At 38.7% G+C, this 16,328-nt stretch overlaps 4 protein-coding genes across 4 annotated transcripts; 2 read left to right on the top strand and 2 right to left on the bottom strand.

Annotated features, from left to right (window-relative positions):
• Positions 1-3,681: 3,681 nt before the first annotated feature.
• atp6v1f (ATPase H+ transporting V1 subunit F) lies at positions 3,682-5,182 on the bottom strand. The gene is made up of 2 exons (XM_030780333.1): positions 4,957-5,182; positions 3,682-4,607 (listed from the first exon to the last, which is right to left on the bottom strand). Exons 1-2 carry the CDS (start codon positions 5,112-5,114, stop codon positions 4,406-4,408), a joined length of 360 nt encoding a protein of 119 aa, XP_030636193.1. The 5' UTR covers positions 5,115-5,182; the 3' UTR covers positions 3,682-4,405.
• Positions 5,183-5,549: 367 nt separating this feature from the next.
• lamtor4 (late endosomal/lysosomal adaptor, MAPK and MTOR activator 4) lies at positions 5,550-7,638 on the top strand. The gene is made up of 4 exons (XM_030771171.1): positions 5,550-5,640; positions 5,974-6,054; positions 6,246-6,363; positions 6,511-7,638. The coding sequence occupies exons 1-4, from the start codon at positions 5,638-5,640 to the stop codon at positions 6,606-6,608; spliced, it is 300 nt and encodes a 99-aa protein (XP_030627031.1). The 5' UTR covers positions 5,550-5,637; the 3' UTR covers positions 6,609-7,638.
• Positions 7,639-8,077: 439 nt separating this feature from the next.
• Positions 8,078-11,630, bottom strand: LOC115809484 (ADP-ribosylation factor 4). The gene is made up of 6 exons (XM_030771159.1): positions 11,444-11,630; positions 10,145-10,225; positions 9,519-9,628; positions 9,297-9,368; positions 8,920-9,045; positions 8,078-8,734 (listed from the first exon to the last, which is right to left on the bottom strand). Exons 1-6 carry the CDS (start codon positions 11,508-11,510, stop codon positions 8,648-8,650), a joined length of 543 nt encoding a protein of 180 aa, XP_030627019.1. The 5' UTR covers positions 11,511-11,630; the 3' UTR covers positions 8,078-8,647.
• A 1,058-nt stretch (positions 11,631-12,688) lies between these two features.
• Positions 12,689-15,754, top strand: gcc1 (GRIP and coiled-coil domain containing 1). The gene is made up of 2 exons (XM_030777980.1): positions 12,689-13,828; positions 14,167-15,754. The coding sequence occupies exons 1-2, from the start codon at positions 12,719-12,721 to the stop codon at positions 15,502-15,504; spliced, it is 2,448 nt and encodes an 815-aa protein (XP_030633840.1). The 5' UTR covers positions 12,689-12,718; the 3' UTR covers positions 15,505-15,754.
• The last annotated feature ends 574 nt before the right edge of the window (positions 15,755-16,328 follow it).

Raw genomic sequence — 16,328 nt, 5'->3', positions numbered from 1 at the left:
AAACAATTACACAAGTATTTATGAAAAATTTCAGCATTGAAACACAAACACATTTTTCCCATGTCAATCACAAAATACTCACCTAATGTCAAGCCCTATAGTGATATTCAACCCAGATTCTGTGCTGTTCTGGAAGAGCTGTGATGAGTTTCTACTGGGCAGAGAAAAATATGTCCATTTTTTGGCATGATACAGTGACCTATAAGATAAGTGCAAATCAAAAATACATGTAATTTAAATATCAAACACTCCAATTTATTAATGCTTATCAGAATTTTCCTGGAAATCCATAAAGGTGTTCACTCTGTTTTTTATCTATTTGAGTATGTGTATACCATGTAGCTGTGCTTTGACCACTCTTATGCTTATGAATCTCTCTTTTTGTATACATTATGCTGTTGTTTTCTTCATACACTTTCCTCAAGTGCACTATTGAATATTAACATGTTTCTCATAGATTGACCGCTCTATCTTATGTTTTTCTTTTTTTGAATTCACAATACTTGAGCTTCAGTCTCACTCAGAGATCGCCTACACATTACATCACTTCATGAATTAGTTCACAAAGAGTTAAACTGAAACACATATTTACAGTTTTCAGTTAACTTAATAGACCTCAGTGAAATCCAGTTTTCCACCTACTGACATGTTGTATTGCTGTTATATAAAAAATTAAAACCACCTGTCATGACATTCACAACAGAGCAACATCACTAGTACTCTGATGACTTTGTAGATGTCACTGTTCTCATTTTTTTCCCCGCCAAGTTCTATTAGATCGGTGGTCAAACTACCAGCAATGTCAGCAGCGCCTGGTCAGTTGAAAGTCTCTTAAAAGGAACTAAAACTTTTCTGTGCCTCATTGCATAGTAATTGTTAAGGCTGTATCTCTGCCATAGTTTTGTTATTCTTCTCCTAGAGGCACTTTTCAAAAGTCAACACACTTTGACATTTTGATTTTATAAGCCAGCTAATTTATTGTCGAAAGGTCTATGTCTGGAAAACCTGGTATTTGAGCTGACATTTTTTGGGGGGGAAATAAATAAGTGTATAAATTGATTAATTAATAACATCCACCCACATTATTGTCTTCAGTAATTAAACTGAGAGAATTTTTGATTACTTATTTTTGTCCCTTCTGTTTTGTATTGTGCAGGAGGGGATTCATTCAAATAGCTGATGTCTTTCACAGTATGCAAATAGTAGCATTTAATTTACACTATCTGTATTTGTAAATTGGCAGGGGCATTCTGTGTTTAATTCTTTTGTGCAAAATAGTAAAAGGAATGTTACAAAGTTACCCTGAGATAATGCCACCTCCAGCTTTTCTACAGAGAAAACTCGGCAAGGTTTCTTCAGGTCAAATGCATTAATTGATTCTGTTAACAACACTGTTGAAGAATGTTGTTGTTGAAGAATTCTCTGAAAATTAAATTCTGTGAATTTTTATGTTATTATGCTTACATTTGGGAACCTGGTTGTGGAGAGAATCTATGAAAAGGAGAAATATGTTTTTTAATACCATTATTTGATTTTTAACAACAAAAATGAATAGGAATATTTGATACTATGTACACACATCAAATAATACTCACTGAAGTTTGGTTGACTTGGTTTCAGTGTAGTTTGAGCTCTGGGCCACTCTGCTTCAAAATTGGACCAGAGAAAGAGAGAGGAAGAAGAAAATGTATTGAATATACATGACAATATATATTTACACAACAGTATTTCACTTCTACAAACTATTTGTAGCAGAGTTGTGCCACTGATCATCTGACGATTTAAAATAACACAACAACTATGGAACATACAAATATATATATTGAAGTAAAACATCAACAAATTAATAAGTGTACTAAATATAATCAATAAATATAAAATGAGCTGTGAGTCTCTGCTTTTTAAAAGCTTTTTTTTAGCTCCCATGGTGTTCTTACACACAGAGTCCTATTACATTGTTCATTGTGTACAAAGTACTCACTCAGTGGATTTTTTTGCAGTTGTGTCTCTTTGGAGATGAGTTTCATTTTTACTGTTGAGAGAGAATGAGAGATATGTAATATCACTATTAATTTGCATCTGAAGATTAGGAGAAGTTTAGGAAAAAAATGAATTAACTAAGTATGCAAACAGTGTTACAGATCACTCCTTTCTGAAATTATATGCAACCGTCATCATGAATGCATTTTTGGTCATTATCATAATCAAATCTGTAAAATTAAGGATAATACTGTTCTGTGACTGCTTGAAAATGAACTCAAAAAGTCTGTATTTAAAAATAGTGTCATTACATATATATCTTTGATTTAAAAATGTTTTGTAATAATGCATTTTTCCTTACACTCTTGTTTCCAGTATTTCATTCTTGCTGAATTGTTCCTTATCCAGTGTGACAGGGAGTCCAAAGATTGAGCCTAACAGCATCAAACTGAGGGACCAGGTGAGGATCATGCTCTCTACCCTTAGAGGCCCTCAAAAGAGCAGCTGGAAATGATTTGAAACAGAGCACGTAAACCGCACTGAAGGCTCTCCAGCCCCTTCCGATTAAATAGCCTTTTATTTTGTTTGCTTTTTGTCTTAATGGGCATTTCTTATCAGTGAAGAGGGTTCTCACAGTCTAGAGAAGGATTAATCTTTGGATAGGACAAGGACACAAAAGAGATACTGAAGAACGATTAGGCATTTCAATGCTGTTAAAATATTTATTAGATCACTGTGGCAAGCCATACAATTTGTCAGTTTCAATGTCACAATGTTGGGCTGTAATCATGAGAAGAATTCTGTTTCCTGGCAAGAGTTCAAGAGCATTTTGCTGCATAAATTTATGTGTTTCCTGTCCTCATGTCCTTGGCTTAACCTGTCATTTCTGAAGAATTATGCACTATACAGAACAGGACTGTATTGGGAATTTAGTTGCTCTAAGTTGCACCATTTCAGAGCTATATTTCTCTCTGATGTATAACCAGAAACTTATGTTGTGTATAGCTACTCAGTTTATACCTGTAAAAGAGTTCCTCTGCCATGTATGCAGGCCTCCTAACAAAATGATGCAAACTCTAAATATAATCATTTGTATTAATAGTCTCAAGATGTGGAACAATGTGTAAAATTTCCAAGAAATGATTATGCCACCATGTGTCAACGAGGATTTGGTATTTTGGGGAAACAGTCTTTATTTCCATAGTTTCTCTAGCCTGCATACGTTAATTGACATGATTTAGTAGCCCCTGCTAAGGACATAGTGTCTTCCAGATATATAAATGTCTTCTCTGAACTAGCACAAAATTATTTGAATAAATGTCATGACATGCTTAATTATGTCATTTCTCATGCACGTGTTCTTATTTAACAAAGGGTGCTCATGACTATAGACACTCCTGTTGTGATTTTACTATCTGTGAGATATGAGCTTAATTTACACTTAGACTAAACATTCTAGTTCCCTCACCATGAACGCAACACCCATATCCTGCTTTCCATTTACAGAGATGTGATAGAACTGGCATTGAGATGAGGGATTTTAAGAGGCAAAATAGACATTATGTCTCAAATGCATATTTCTAGGGGTAACTATTCATTCATTCATCCACCTTTCGCTCTTTCTTCATAATTCAAAAACACAGTAGTCTTCCACTGTCATCAGAAAAAAAGTACATTTTTAATGAATTCAGTTTACGTTTCCATTTATAATTTAACACATTCGGTCTAAATACAATTCACTGTGACATGAGGTCTTCTTGAAATGCTGAACAAAAGTCCACACACATACATTATTCTGTGGCTTCCCTCCATGTTAATGATTACACTTATTTTGACTGAGACGAGGCAACACAGGAAATAGTATATATGAAGTGGACCTCTCCTGTGTTTCAAATCCACAAACAGATTAAAACCACAGAACAAGTGAACAAAAAAGCCCCATTTGAACAATGCAATGGCAACATAAAAGATATTTAACTCAGTGTTTCAATACAAACCAAGCACACATATTTATAATTCAAACGTAAACATCCAATTCTATAAATATTATTCTAGCATTTGAATAACGATTATTGATAGCAATTCACAATTAAATGAATCACAGAAACATTATATTTATTTTGGTAATAAGAAATTACTTTAATCAGACATCACTCTGCACAACAAACAACAAAACGATTGCTAAAGACAGTTCAATACAGATTATCAACAGTGGTAAACCTTTTTGGAATCTGGTCAAGTTAAGTGATAGAAGATAAGGTGGGACAGATGAGAGGGGTCTGGTATAAGTTATGAAGGAACAAAGCACCAGCTACTCTCCATCTAGTACCCAATTTTACATACCACATGAACAATTAAGCTGAAAAAAGGTTCCCACTCTGCCATCACTTGCCTAACCAAAGCAGTAATCCAGCACGGTGGAGATTTATCGGAAGTCCTCTGCAGAGAACATGCCCTTGGCCCTACGTAGGATTGAATCCTTGGAGGCATCATATGGATGCTCTTTAGAAGGGATCTCCAGCACAGCAGGAATGGACTGCATGTGGGCGTCTATTGCATGACGAATCATTTCTGCAATGAACTGATTAATCAGGATGATTCCGATGTCGTTGCGAGCGAGGAAACTCCTGTTTAGTGAGTGAAGGTAATCGTATTGTTACAATATGGCTGTATCATTACGTGTAGCATGTCATATGCTAATTAGTGTTCTGTAACCTGTTCAATGAACTGTAAATTGCCATAATTGCATATCAGACAAAAATTATTTCAAGGACATCGGTTAGGTGCCCGAGATTAACCAATTAATAATCAAATCCAATGCCAAAAAAGTAACATTTTACAATAAACCCAAGCAAGCGACATACAATCCATTAGTAGTCTTTCTACAATTACAGTAGTACATACTGAACTTAAACAATTTGATTTGGCTATATATATACACCAAGATTTTCGTATTTGAGTAAAAGCGGAACTCACTTGAAGGTCTCTTCTATCTCTGTGATGCTGGTGTCCTTCTCAACCACCAAGAAATTGGGTTTACGATTCTTATTCAGCTCTCCAATCCCTCCGAGAAGAAACCCGGTGCACGTATCTTCGTCGCCTATAACAGCTATTAATTTACCTCGCCCAGCCATTGTATCTTAGAAGAATCCTAATTAATTCGGTGCACTCTTCAGCAAGTTAGAATTATTTGAAATCGGCCTGTTTTGTCCTGTATCCTATGACTGAATCAGCTGACTTCTGCACTTCCGCCTCAACAATGACAACCTCCGGCTCTCTGTTTGTTCATTCACGATAATCCATTTTCAGCCACATAGGGCTGTTCACACGAAGCTGAACATTAAAGCTGAACCTGGATCAGTTATCGAGCCCATTTAGTGGGAACAGAATCTTTTTCAAGCAATTGACAGCGCCCACAGTTGGTCATGTACAACAACTTAGTTTTTGCCCTATCTCTTGAATGAGGAACAAATACTTTTTTAAGCGATGGTATATTTAAAGACGTGAATCTTTCAAATGGGAAAATATTACAAATAAATTATGTTTAGTGACTTAAGACGACCCTTACGTCAAACATAGTCGACGCTGCAGCACAAATCACGTGAAAAGGATCACGTGAGGAACATTGTATTTCTTCCTCATCTGTGAGTCAAGAAAATGGTAAGTAGAAATGGTCTACTAAGGAGCTCGTTTGTGTAAACAGTTTTTGCAAGGTTTCTAATAAATGTATTTTAGTTTTTTGTGAATGTATGTTATAAACACAGCCGCACATCTAAATTAATATTGCAAGGGGTTGGCAGTTAATTTAGCTAATGTTAGACGACGAAGTGAGGGTCAGTGTCGGTTGTATTTAACAGGAGTCAAGAGAAGGTGCCGAAACATCTCCAGATTGCACAGATAGAACGTTTAATATGAGACTTCTGTTTACTGCCTTATGTTTGTCTTGGATGTCACAAACTTATCTCATCCCATAAATAAATGTCATGCTCTCAGACGACAGCTTTGACGCAAGGTTTGGAGAGAATACCCGACCAGACGGGATATCTCGTGATAAGCGAGGACGGTGTCCTGGCGGTAAGAAGTAGATTTAATAAATTCATTTGTATCCATTTAATTCTTCTTCTTACGTCTCTTTCCGACTATGTCATGCAAAGAAGATATGATCTCGTTTAATCACAAAACGACCGAAGCCTTGAACCGTAGCAGTGTACACTGTGTGTCAATCATTGCTGACCTCGTTCTCCCTCTTACTCCTCAACACACAGTCCGCAGGTGAACTGGAGAATGATGAACACACTGCTGGAGTAATAATGCAGATGGTGCGGACAGCTTGTCGCTTCCGATTGCATGGAGCTACAGAGCCACCCTTCAAACGCATGTCAGGTAATCTTCTTTGATCTGTGTACAAAGACAGAAAAGACCCAGGCATGCTCTCAGCTGGTTGATCAGAAGGCTTCTTATTATGCATTTTGCTCTGTGTTCTATGAATATTAATTACTTTTGTAACATATCCTTTAATGTTGTCCACAGTTATGTTTGAGGACTACGTCTATGCAGTGACCATCTCTGGACAGAAAGTCTTTGTCGTAAAACGTCAAAACAATCAGCGTGAGCCAGTGACTGTTTAGTGATAAGACACAGACAGAGGATGTGGACTTCACCCCTTGCTTTGAGAGTTATATTCACCTCCCTCGCTCACACTAAAGTTGTCAAAAAAACCCAAAACACTCTCATACTCCTACAGATCTGAGATTGTGCCCTCACACAAAAATGTGACTTGTACACACACTTGAAAGTGAACACAATCATACTGTAACCTAATATTTGTCTAAGGGGATTTTGTTTGCAGAGGTGAGATTAACATGGAGCTTCATAGGATGCCACTTCCTTACTGGACCCTATTGCTCTAGAGTGTGAAATGAGCTGATACAGACTTTCTTGCCTTTACTAGTCCTTGGATTTGGATCACCCTTTTCTCCACATACAATTTTTGTTGTTGCTGATGTTATTCCTGATTTTCTTGTTTTGGAGTCTAACAATGTTTCTACATTTAGGTGATGACATGAATTATGGTGGAATCTTCTGATTGGCCAGAGAGCAATTGAAGTGTACCATTATCATTGATCTTATACTTACAGATTACTACGCTGTTACATGATCAGTTGTAAGAAAACAAGTGTGACTTGATTATTGTGTATTTGTTGAAAAGGTCCACTTAAAAAGACCCTCTTTGTCCACTCTTGAGCTCCATGAAAAATGTTTTTTTTTTGTTTGTTTTATCCAATACTAAAATATTCTCATATGCAGCCTATTGAAATGTCTTGAGTCTACAGTGTCAAACTGCTTGTGACAGAAGGAAAGAAAAAACAACAGAGCTGTCAAGCAGGGCTGGTTTCAATTGGGTTTTTTCAGCATGTGTTTTAAAACTGCCATTCTAGCCAAATGTAAACGGCAGTCCATTTTTAGTGCTCATTGTGAATTATCTTCAGAAGTCACATACCAATTAACTTGAGTAAATAAATACTAGGGAAAAAAGAGGATGGAAGTGAAACACAAGTCAAAATAATATTTTCAATGGTTGTGTTTAAAGTGTATTGATCATGGAAACATAATGAGATGTTTAAACCGTACACATTAAAAAGACAGAGATTATTTGAACTTGTATGTTTGTTTTTTCTTCATCATTTTCCTGAGAGAGAAATATTGGTGTTTTCATTTATAAAAATCATTTGGAGAGGCAAGCCACAAATCTTCCAATGAAAAATTGGAGTGCATGGCTACTTTTTTTTTCTTGTTTTACAATAAAGCTGGGCACAGGCTTTTTTTGAACATTACACAGGAAATGGTTAAATGCGTCATGAGCACATCTAACTGAGCATGTAGCAGAGCACTGAAGAAAAATTCAATTTCACTGCACCAAGAAGTGTCTTCAGAAGCTGAGAAAAAGTACTTACTTTATGTATGTCTCAAGATTCCCTTTACATGGGAACTCAGTATTTCATTCCTTTGCGCATCAGGCAATTATCATACTGGTTTAAGCTGTACTCAAAAAGTTCACAGGTTGCATTTAAAATTGAAAAAAGATTTTATTGCATCATAATGGCCCTTAACATGACTAAAGGTCCTTCACATAACTTAGAAGTGGAAATTGCCCCCGGGCAATCTATCCACAGGAAGGAGGAGGGGTTGTAACACTTGAAAAGGGGCTACAGTGCCCCTTTTGCTCACACACATATCTTGATCCCATTAACCCCAACCCACCCTCTCCTAATATATCACAGAAGTCATCATTACCACAACCATCATACAATTCTGTTATGTCTTGCATTTTATAATCTCAAAACATCATCATGCAGCTTAAAACATCATTGTGCTGAAGGAGGAGTAATGGTGGCATGAGGAAAGATAAAAAAAAAATCAGTCTAAGAAACATCTGCAGAGGATGACAACAGGAGGAACAGAGGAGAAAGGAAAAGAAACATGTTTCAGAACAGGAAGTGATTACGAAGTCCATGACTTCAAGTTCCACTCAGCTGTCACACTGATAATTTAAAAATCTTTCTTCTTATGAAACGGTCTTCTGGTACCCATCTGTATCTCGCTTGTCTTCTGCTCCCGTTCAAGCTGCTTTTTCACTCAAGTCTTTCTCTAGTGGGTTTCCCCAGTTCTAATGCCTTGAAAGCTCATTGGATAACCAGTCCAGCCCCTCATAGAGACCAGTGCCCTGGGTAGCACAGGTGGCCTGAACATGCCACTAGAGAAAAAAAGAGAAAGAGAGTTTCACTTTTTTTTGACAGCGGCATCTTGCTGTATCTATATCTACTATTTAAATAATTTGACAAAGTTTGTTCTATGGTCTGTCTCACTCCCTAATATATTAATTAAAAAAAATTAAACATATATATCTATGCATAATGATCTTAAATATTTACTACTCACGGTTCTGCTCCGCAGGCTGTGTAGGCCTAGTTTGTCTGTGAGATCACTCACAGCCATAGCATTTGGAAGATCCTGTTTGTTAGCAAATACCAGCAAAACTGCATCTCTAAGCTCATCCTCTTGCAACTATATGTGTGGGATGGAAAGGTGTCAGTAACTAATCAAGATAACTGGGTTTGACAAAAAAACAGTTCATTGATCAAAATAACAGACATAACTACATTTAAGAAAAACATATCAAGATGTAAGAAAAGTAAGATGCAAGCAGTATTTCAAAACACTGGCCAAGTGGTCAATCTATCTGTTCATTTTAGGCCATAATAGCAAAACATTAACTTAAATTTGTAATGAAATATAAAACTCTAAATAACACATACCATTTTGGACAGCTCCTCTGCGGATTCTGCTATTCTTTCTCTGTCATTGCTGTCCACAACAAATATGAGGCCCTATAAAGACAACAGTAAAATGTCAGTACAGACAAGAATGTTAAAGATCTAAACTACGTAAATTTGAATCCATCTTTAACTGACTTTATAGACTTAAACATTGCTATGCGAGGGCAATTCTCATCATATTACAGGGATTACTGGTCATACCTGTGTATTCTGAAAGTAGTGCCTCCACAGGGGTCTGATTTTGTCCTGGCCACCCACATCCCATACCGTGAAACAGATATTCTTATACTCAACTGTCTCAACATTAAAACCTGGCCAACGTCAAAAGAAAAAACTCATTATAAGAACCGTAAATAAATCAGTAAATGATAAAAACCAACTATCAGGCTAAAATTTTAAAACCAAAACAATATCTTGACATGAGACTGTTGCCCAGCTGCAATGTGTTAGAGCAGCAAAAACCACAACCCTGCAAGAGGTGATTTTACATGTAAGGACTGCAATTCATGTGTGAAAATAGAGCAATGCTTTTACTCCTTAGCAGAGATACAACTGTGGCATAGTTCAGTCTCTTAATGTGAGCAAAGATATGGTGGACCATTTTAACTAGGCCAGGACTGTCTCAGATAAATCAACTATTGCAAGATCTGTTCTTTCAAAGGAGAGCCACTTTGAAAAAAAGCTAAAAAATGCAGCAGGGGAACACAGCTAGACTGTCCCAGATCATTAAGGGTTTTAAGTAGTAAAGGTTGCAATGTCTACAAACCTCTTTCCAAAGACATATTTAATCAGGACTCCACATAGCATCTACATTCAGCAAATCTTACCAATAGTTGGAATGGTGGTAACAATCTCTCCAAGTTTCAGCTTATAAAGGATAGTGGTTTTTCCAGCTGCATCCAAGCCAACTAAAGGCAGAGGGACAAGATACAAATTATGTTATGCTTGTAAAAAAAAAAAAACACAACCTTGTCATATTTCACCAAACAAGTAGCATGGAGTTTTATACTGAAGAATGGGTTTAATCATTTATTTTTTAAAAATGGTTAGAGATAATGAAGCAAACATCTGAAGCTTTTGTGTTTAAGAGACCTTGTTGAGATCTAGACTGTCACGAGAGCATATTTACAATTTCAAGAACAGTGTGGAACAGGAGAAAAGAGGACAGCGGTTCAAACGGTGCGTTTCTGAATTTCTGAAATCAGTGGACAAAGTATATCATTAAAAAAAGAAAACATTATTAACATGCACACACGGCATGTTAATTAACCAACCGATTTGCTAACATAGACTACATTAATCACAATTCGAATCTGAGAGGCTCAACTGACAGGCCAGGTGATCTGAACGTGTATAGATAAATGTGAGAACACGATTGACTTACACGTGACAATGAAAATACTGCATTTTTTCTCGCCATATCTTCAAAACTGATTAGATACAACAGCCTCCATCTTGCTAACTAAACCAGCATGTACGCAGCAAAATATGTGTTCTTGGAAGTGTCTAAAAAGAACACAAGCATTGCAGGTGCATCGAGCGCAGTACTCGGGGCGTCTATGTGTAATCCACGGGATTTGCTAGTATGCAAAACAACAGACAGACAATGGAATCATCGTATTCCTGGAATGTGAAGGACTGACAACGTCTGTCTTAACTAAAATGGATCTATATATTGGTGCAGCTGGCTAAGACTCAGAGAAATTCAAGATATGACAACACTGAGCTTATGCGGGTAGAGCATGTCCCGTCTATGAGTTTTATATTTTTGTCGTTTTATTTTATTCAAGGCATAATGTGTGACAGCAATATTGTAGACAACACTTAGTCATAAATACTATACTTCATTGGCCCGATACTTTATTTGTTTATCGTACAAAACAGGGCGCATTGTTCACTGATTGAATTAAATAACTTAGCCTGCATCAAGCTACAAATGTCAGTAAGACTGATACTAGCTGTTTCACGTGTCTTAAGGTTATTATTTCTTGATAATAAATAGATTGAAATCAAATCAACATAACGGATGTTCTTATTGAAAAACAGAGAGCAGTCAGTCGATAAAAATGATTACTATCCTCTTAAGCACACCAGTTTAATAGCTGAGTTAATGAGATAATGCTCACCCATAAGTATCCTCATCTGTTTCTTGCCGAAGAGCTTAGAAAACAAAGATGAAATTGTTAGCCCCATGGTTTACAAAGGAACCACTTGGCGTAAAGAGTTTAGAAAAGAAATAGCTGAAACTAGATTCGATTGCTTCAGTTGCCTTTGAACTGTTCAATGTAACCACACCAAATGGGTGCTGTTTTCTCTTAGCTGTGTTCTTAGATGCCACGTCCAGGCCAACGCGGAAGAAATGACGTCACTATGAAATGTATTGAAAACTTTATTAACGCGCTCGTAAACAAACAATATGAAGTGAGCGAGTTCATTTTTATAATGAAACGCGGTAGGGTTACCAGAACTCTATACATCACTAAAACACTATTTTGAAAGACCATATGAATATCTCACTTAACAAGTGATATTCAGCTTTTGACTGAGATGTGTGAATAAATGAGGGTTTGTTCTGAATTCACGTATGGCATTAAAAGACATATTGGGTGGTGTTGACTGATGTTTTAGTGATTTAAAGAAATTCTATTTTCTTGGCACAGAGTGAGTTATACAAAGATCAGTGAAAACAATCAAAACTATTTGACCTTCAAAATATGGCTTCCATTACTGGTCGGCAAAGCTGAAGAGAGCAACGTAGGCAATAGAAAGCAGGACTCTGCAAGTAAGAAGAACCAGGATATATTCATGGACACGTATTCAGGTAACGTTAGATAAAATGTAAGGTCTCTTATTTCCACGCGACTAACATTCCTCGATGTTTTATAAATATGTACTTTATGCTGAAGTCGACTTTAACCTGGGATTTTGATATCGAATAGAGTGTTGATGGTAATGCTAGTGACTCCAAAGTTGCTTCCACAAACTAGCCAGCATTCATTAGCTATCGGGAGTTATGTGTCTGCCAGTGCCTATTGGCTTCTTCGCCATACAGTCGTCGTTTCACGTGGACTTGCCCAAATAGTTTGGTGTTTGATGATATTTGCTTATTCTGTTCGAAATGGCTCGTAAATGGTACACCGCTTTTGAATTACTGCCTGTTTTGTAGCTTGCTAACCTGGTACATGAATTTGTTATTATGTTGAAGTAGCCAGCTCTATAACATTTTGTAAAACTAGTAAAATTAAAGTCGTATTGCTGATGCATCATTGTTTCGGTTGGTTTAACGTGTGTATAAAACTTTTCCACAATTCTCTGACACTTTGTTTGTTGCACTTCTTTTCATTTCGTCTACAGACTATGTTTTCTGTCATTGAGAATGAGTACTGATTAAAGAGCAAAAGATGGAAAAGTTTGGGATGAGCTTTGGGGGTGGTCCAAGTAAAAAGGAATTGCTTGACACCATAGAAACACAGAAGAAGCAGTTAATCCAATATAAGACCCGCCTTAAGGATGTCGTGAGGGCATACAAGAGTCTCCAGAGTGAAAAGGAGGCCTTAGAGGCAAGCCTGAAGGTCCTGACAGTGTCCCAAGAGGTAGATTTAAACCAGCAGGAAAACAACCCTTCATGTGTTGGAGCTGCGGCAGTGTTGGATCGTCCCTCAAATACTGATCTTGTAGATGACCACTGTTCTCTACATAGTGAAGACAGTTTGGACACAGCTGCCTCTGCTGACACAGTAACCAGTGTGACTAGCAGTAGCACCAAGGGTGACCCTGGGGAAGAGGATCAGAATTATACTGGAGATGCTGGACCTGCAACGTCCTCTTTATCCCAGCTGTCTGAAGAGGCATGTGGGAGTGGCATCAGTTCCAGCAGCAGTGTAGGTGTGGACCAGCAACATCCACCACAGCCATCCACCACGGCCACATCTGCAGAGGCAGATCGTCGGGTAATCCAGCTGAAGACTCAGCTGTCCACCTTGACCAGCTCATTGGCTACAGTCACTCAAGAAAAGTCTCGGATGGAGGCTTCCTTCCAGGCAGACAAACGTAAGATGAAGCAGGAGCTGGAAGAGATGCAGACAGCATCGGAAGAGATGAAAAGGAAACATGAATCAGAGCTCCAGACTTTGCAAGAGCAGCTTGCTGAGTGCAAGGCCCGTGTCATCACACAGCAACATGAACGGGAACAGGAGCAGGGAGACCACGCCCTCATGCTCAAGGAGCTTCAGAAGCTTCTGCAAGAGGAGAGGAGCCATAGGCAAGATGCTGAGCTCAAGCTGGAGGATGCCAGGGAGGCCCTTGCAGAAACAATGCAGGCTGCAGACAGAGGTCTGGATTACGAGGCGCGTTTGAAAGAACTGATGCAGGAACGGGAGGAGCTGAAGAAGAGCTTGCTGGCCGCGGAAGCTGAGAAGAGCAAGCCCGACCCACGTGTGGCAGAATTACAACAAGAGATGGCAGAACTCAAAGCTCACTTTCAGCAGCAGCTCCAGCAGGAGATCCGAAAGGTATGGTTTTATAAACACTAGCTTATTTAATGTGTCATTGTGTTGCCTTTAATTAGTTAAAATGATAGTTTATTACAGAAATATAAGGAATCTAGTATTCAGAAGTTTTGCCTACCTTTGTTTATCAGGTTTAATAAAAGCAGTACCTCATAGTTGGATATGTGTTGTCCTGGTGCTTTGTTTACCCTTTAACCCAGGAAGTAAAGGTGTAGAAATAGTTTAGAATGTGTCCATAACTATTGGTTATTAGTATGTAAAAGCATAAGGGAACCAGTAATTTAATGCATCACTTACATGTCCTCCTCTGGTGTTTCATGTTTTTAAATGTGTCTTTGCAGGCAGCTCAGGCCGACGAACGCCTCCGAGAGCAGGCTCAGCTGGAGGAGGGCCGTGTGGCCAGTCTGGAAGAGAGAGTGTCTGAGTTGTCTGAGCTGCTAGGTGCTTGTGAGAAAGCCAGACAGAAGGACCAGCAGAATGCTCAGAGACTGCGCGAACGCATACTGCAGCTTGACACAGAGAACAAGACCCTGGCTATCGCTGCTTCAGCAAGAGCCACACCATCGGACCTCATCATTGATGAAGCAAACCTTGATGTGAACATGCTTAAGGACAGGTTGGAGAAAATAAAGAAACTTTTGCAGCTAGCAGCACACAGGTCCCAAGATCAATCTCTGGAGATAGACAAGCTAGTTGGGGAAGAGACAGAACAAGGAAGTGATGTCTCAGATGGGGAGAAAGCCTCTGCGCTATATTACCAGCAAGAACTTCGACAGCTGAAGGAAGAATTCGAACGCTACAAGGTACGGGCACAGGTGGTTCTGAAGAACAAGAATGCTAAGGACGGAAACCAGGCCAAGGAACTGGAGGAGGCGCGAGACCAGCTAGCTGAGCTAAAGGAGAAGTACATAAACCTGCGCATCCAGTCAGATGAGGCAGAGGCCACGTATAAACATGAACTGGAGGAACGACAGCAAGGTGTGTTGGCAATGCAGCAAGCCCATAAACAGGAACTAGATAGGCTAGAAGTCCAACACAGAGACGATTTCCTGCGATTGGAGGAAGAGATGCATAAGCAGAGGGACCGCACCATGGCCCTGCTATCAGAGAAAGACCTGGAACTGGAGCGGCTCCGTGCCGCCACGTTGATGAACTTTGGAGGTCACAGGGGATACGGTACAGCCGACATGACAACAGACAAAGGTGCTTCTTTGGTTAATGATGGAGATCTTGACGGAGATGAGTCTGCGCAGGAAGAGTGTGACATTATCGCGCAGGCTCTGAAGTTGGCAGGGCCTAATGAACCAACATTGCTTCTGTATGCTGAACAGCTCGCGCGTAAAGAGGTGGAGATTGGTGCCTTGCGCAAGCAGAAGCATCGGTTAGAGGAGGACGTGCATCAACTGCAAGGGAAGCTGATTGCTAATGGAGAAAGACATGATGAGGAAGTGGCTGAGCTCCGAGCCCAGCTGGACAAGCACATTCGGGATCAGGGTCGAGATGGAGCCAATCTAGAATATCTGAAAAACATAATCTACAAATTCCTGACTCTACAGGACTCTAGGGGGCGTCAGCAGACCTTAACAGCCATTCTCACAATTCTACACTTCAGTCCTCAGGAGAAACAGGCTGTGATCAAACATCAAGCTCAGAGCTGGTGGATGGCAGGGATGAGGTAACAACAGAGATGTGTCTGATGGGTTTAGAATAAATCTCTCATTTTTTTTATCTTTGCTTAAAGGAAGTGTAATTTAATAGATTTTACAGTGGTCTGTATATTTTCAGAGTTGTTTTCAGGGTGCAGGGTCCAGCTGGTTGCAGATTACAGATACAGACAGGTTTTGCTTTTTCTTTTTTCTTTTTTTTTACCTTGTTTTTCTTGACATTTTGAGAAAGCGACCATGGTATCATATGGCATTGTCAATAAATGTCCTCAGAATTTGTATGATACGTGTAAATGTTTGGGGTTTTTTTTTTGAAGGTTCACAGCCATCATCTGTTTCCTTTAATATTTAAAACTAGGGTCCTGACACACTGCATTTTATGTTATAAACATAATGGGACATGTACCTTTCCTTGTGTCTAGTACACTAAACAATTGTATTCAACTTTTGTGCTACTGCTCTATTTATGCTCTGAGTTCTGTTAGGAAGCCAAGTTAATAAAAAAGTTAGTGGTTACACAGAAAAGTAATGTCTGGTTTTGATTCCACTTCCAGTTAATAGTTAACCATTAACCAGTTAACCTTTAACTAACGGGTACACATTATTTGTTAATGACACTGTACATTTAAAAGCAAAGATGCATCACAGGAACTCTGCTAGCCGTGGAGATTTCTCCAGTTATTATTAACTGACATAACTAGTGTTCACATGAGATGTAATTGTGTTTGTGACAGATCAGTGTCTGCCGTTTTAACTGAAGTTTAGAGGTGACATCCGCAGACTTTTCTAAGATGAGAGTGAGAATTAATTTTAGAATACCTGATTGCTGTGTTGCGCTC

Source organism: Chanos chanos, chromosome 1, assembly GCF_902362185.1.
Source record: "Chanos chanos chromosome 1, fChaCha1.1, whole genome shotgun sequence".
NCBI lineage: Eukaryota > Metazoa > Chordata > Actinopteri > Gonorynchiformes > Chanidae > Chanos > Chanos chanos.
This window is presented reverse-complemented; position numbering and strand designations above follow the sequence as displayed.

Bases quoted from the DNA above. Each gene is read 5' to 3' on its own strand.
- atp6v1f (XM_030780333.1), bottom strand. From the start codon at position 5,114: ATGGCTGGGCGAGGTAAATTAATAGCTGTTATAGGCGACGAAGATACG. The intron at 4,608-4,956 runs GTGAGTTCCGCT...CTCACTAAACAG, and splicing joins GAGATAGAAGAGACCTTCAA to GAGTTTCCTCGCTCGCAACG.
- lamtor4 (XM_030771171.1), top strand. The intron at 6,055-6,245 runs GTAAGAAGTAGA...CTCAACACACAG, and splicing joins GCGAGGACGGTGTCCTGGCG to TCCGCAGGTGAACTGGAGAA. The intron at 6,364-6,510 runs GTAATCTTCTTT...TGTTGTCCACAG, and splicing joins ACCCTTCAAACGCATGTCAG to TTATGTTTGAGGACTACGTC.
- LOC115809484 (XM_030771159.1), bottom strand. From the start codon at position 11,510: ATGGGGCTAACAATTTCATCTTTGTTTTCTAAGCTCTTCGGCAAGAAA. The intron at 10,226-11,443 runs GTGAGCATTATC...CTCTGCCTTTAG, and splicing joins ACAGATGAGGATACTTATGG to TTGGCTTGGATGCAGCTGGA. The intron at 9,629-10,144 runs GTAAGATTTGCT...GACGTTGGCCAG, and splicing joins TACCACCATTCCAACTATTG to GTTTTAATGTTGAGACAGTT.
- gcc1 (XM_030777980.1), top strand. From the start codon at position 12,719: ATGGAAAAGTTTGGGATGAGCTTTGGGGGTGGTCCAAGTAAAAAGGAA. The intron at 13,829-14,166 runs GTATGGTTTTAT...GTGTCTTTGCAG, and splicing joins TCCAGCAGGAGATCCGAAAG to GCAGCTCAGGCCGACGAACG.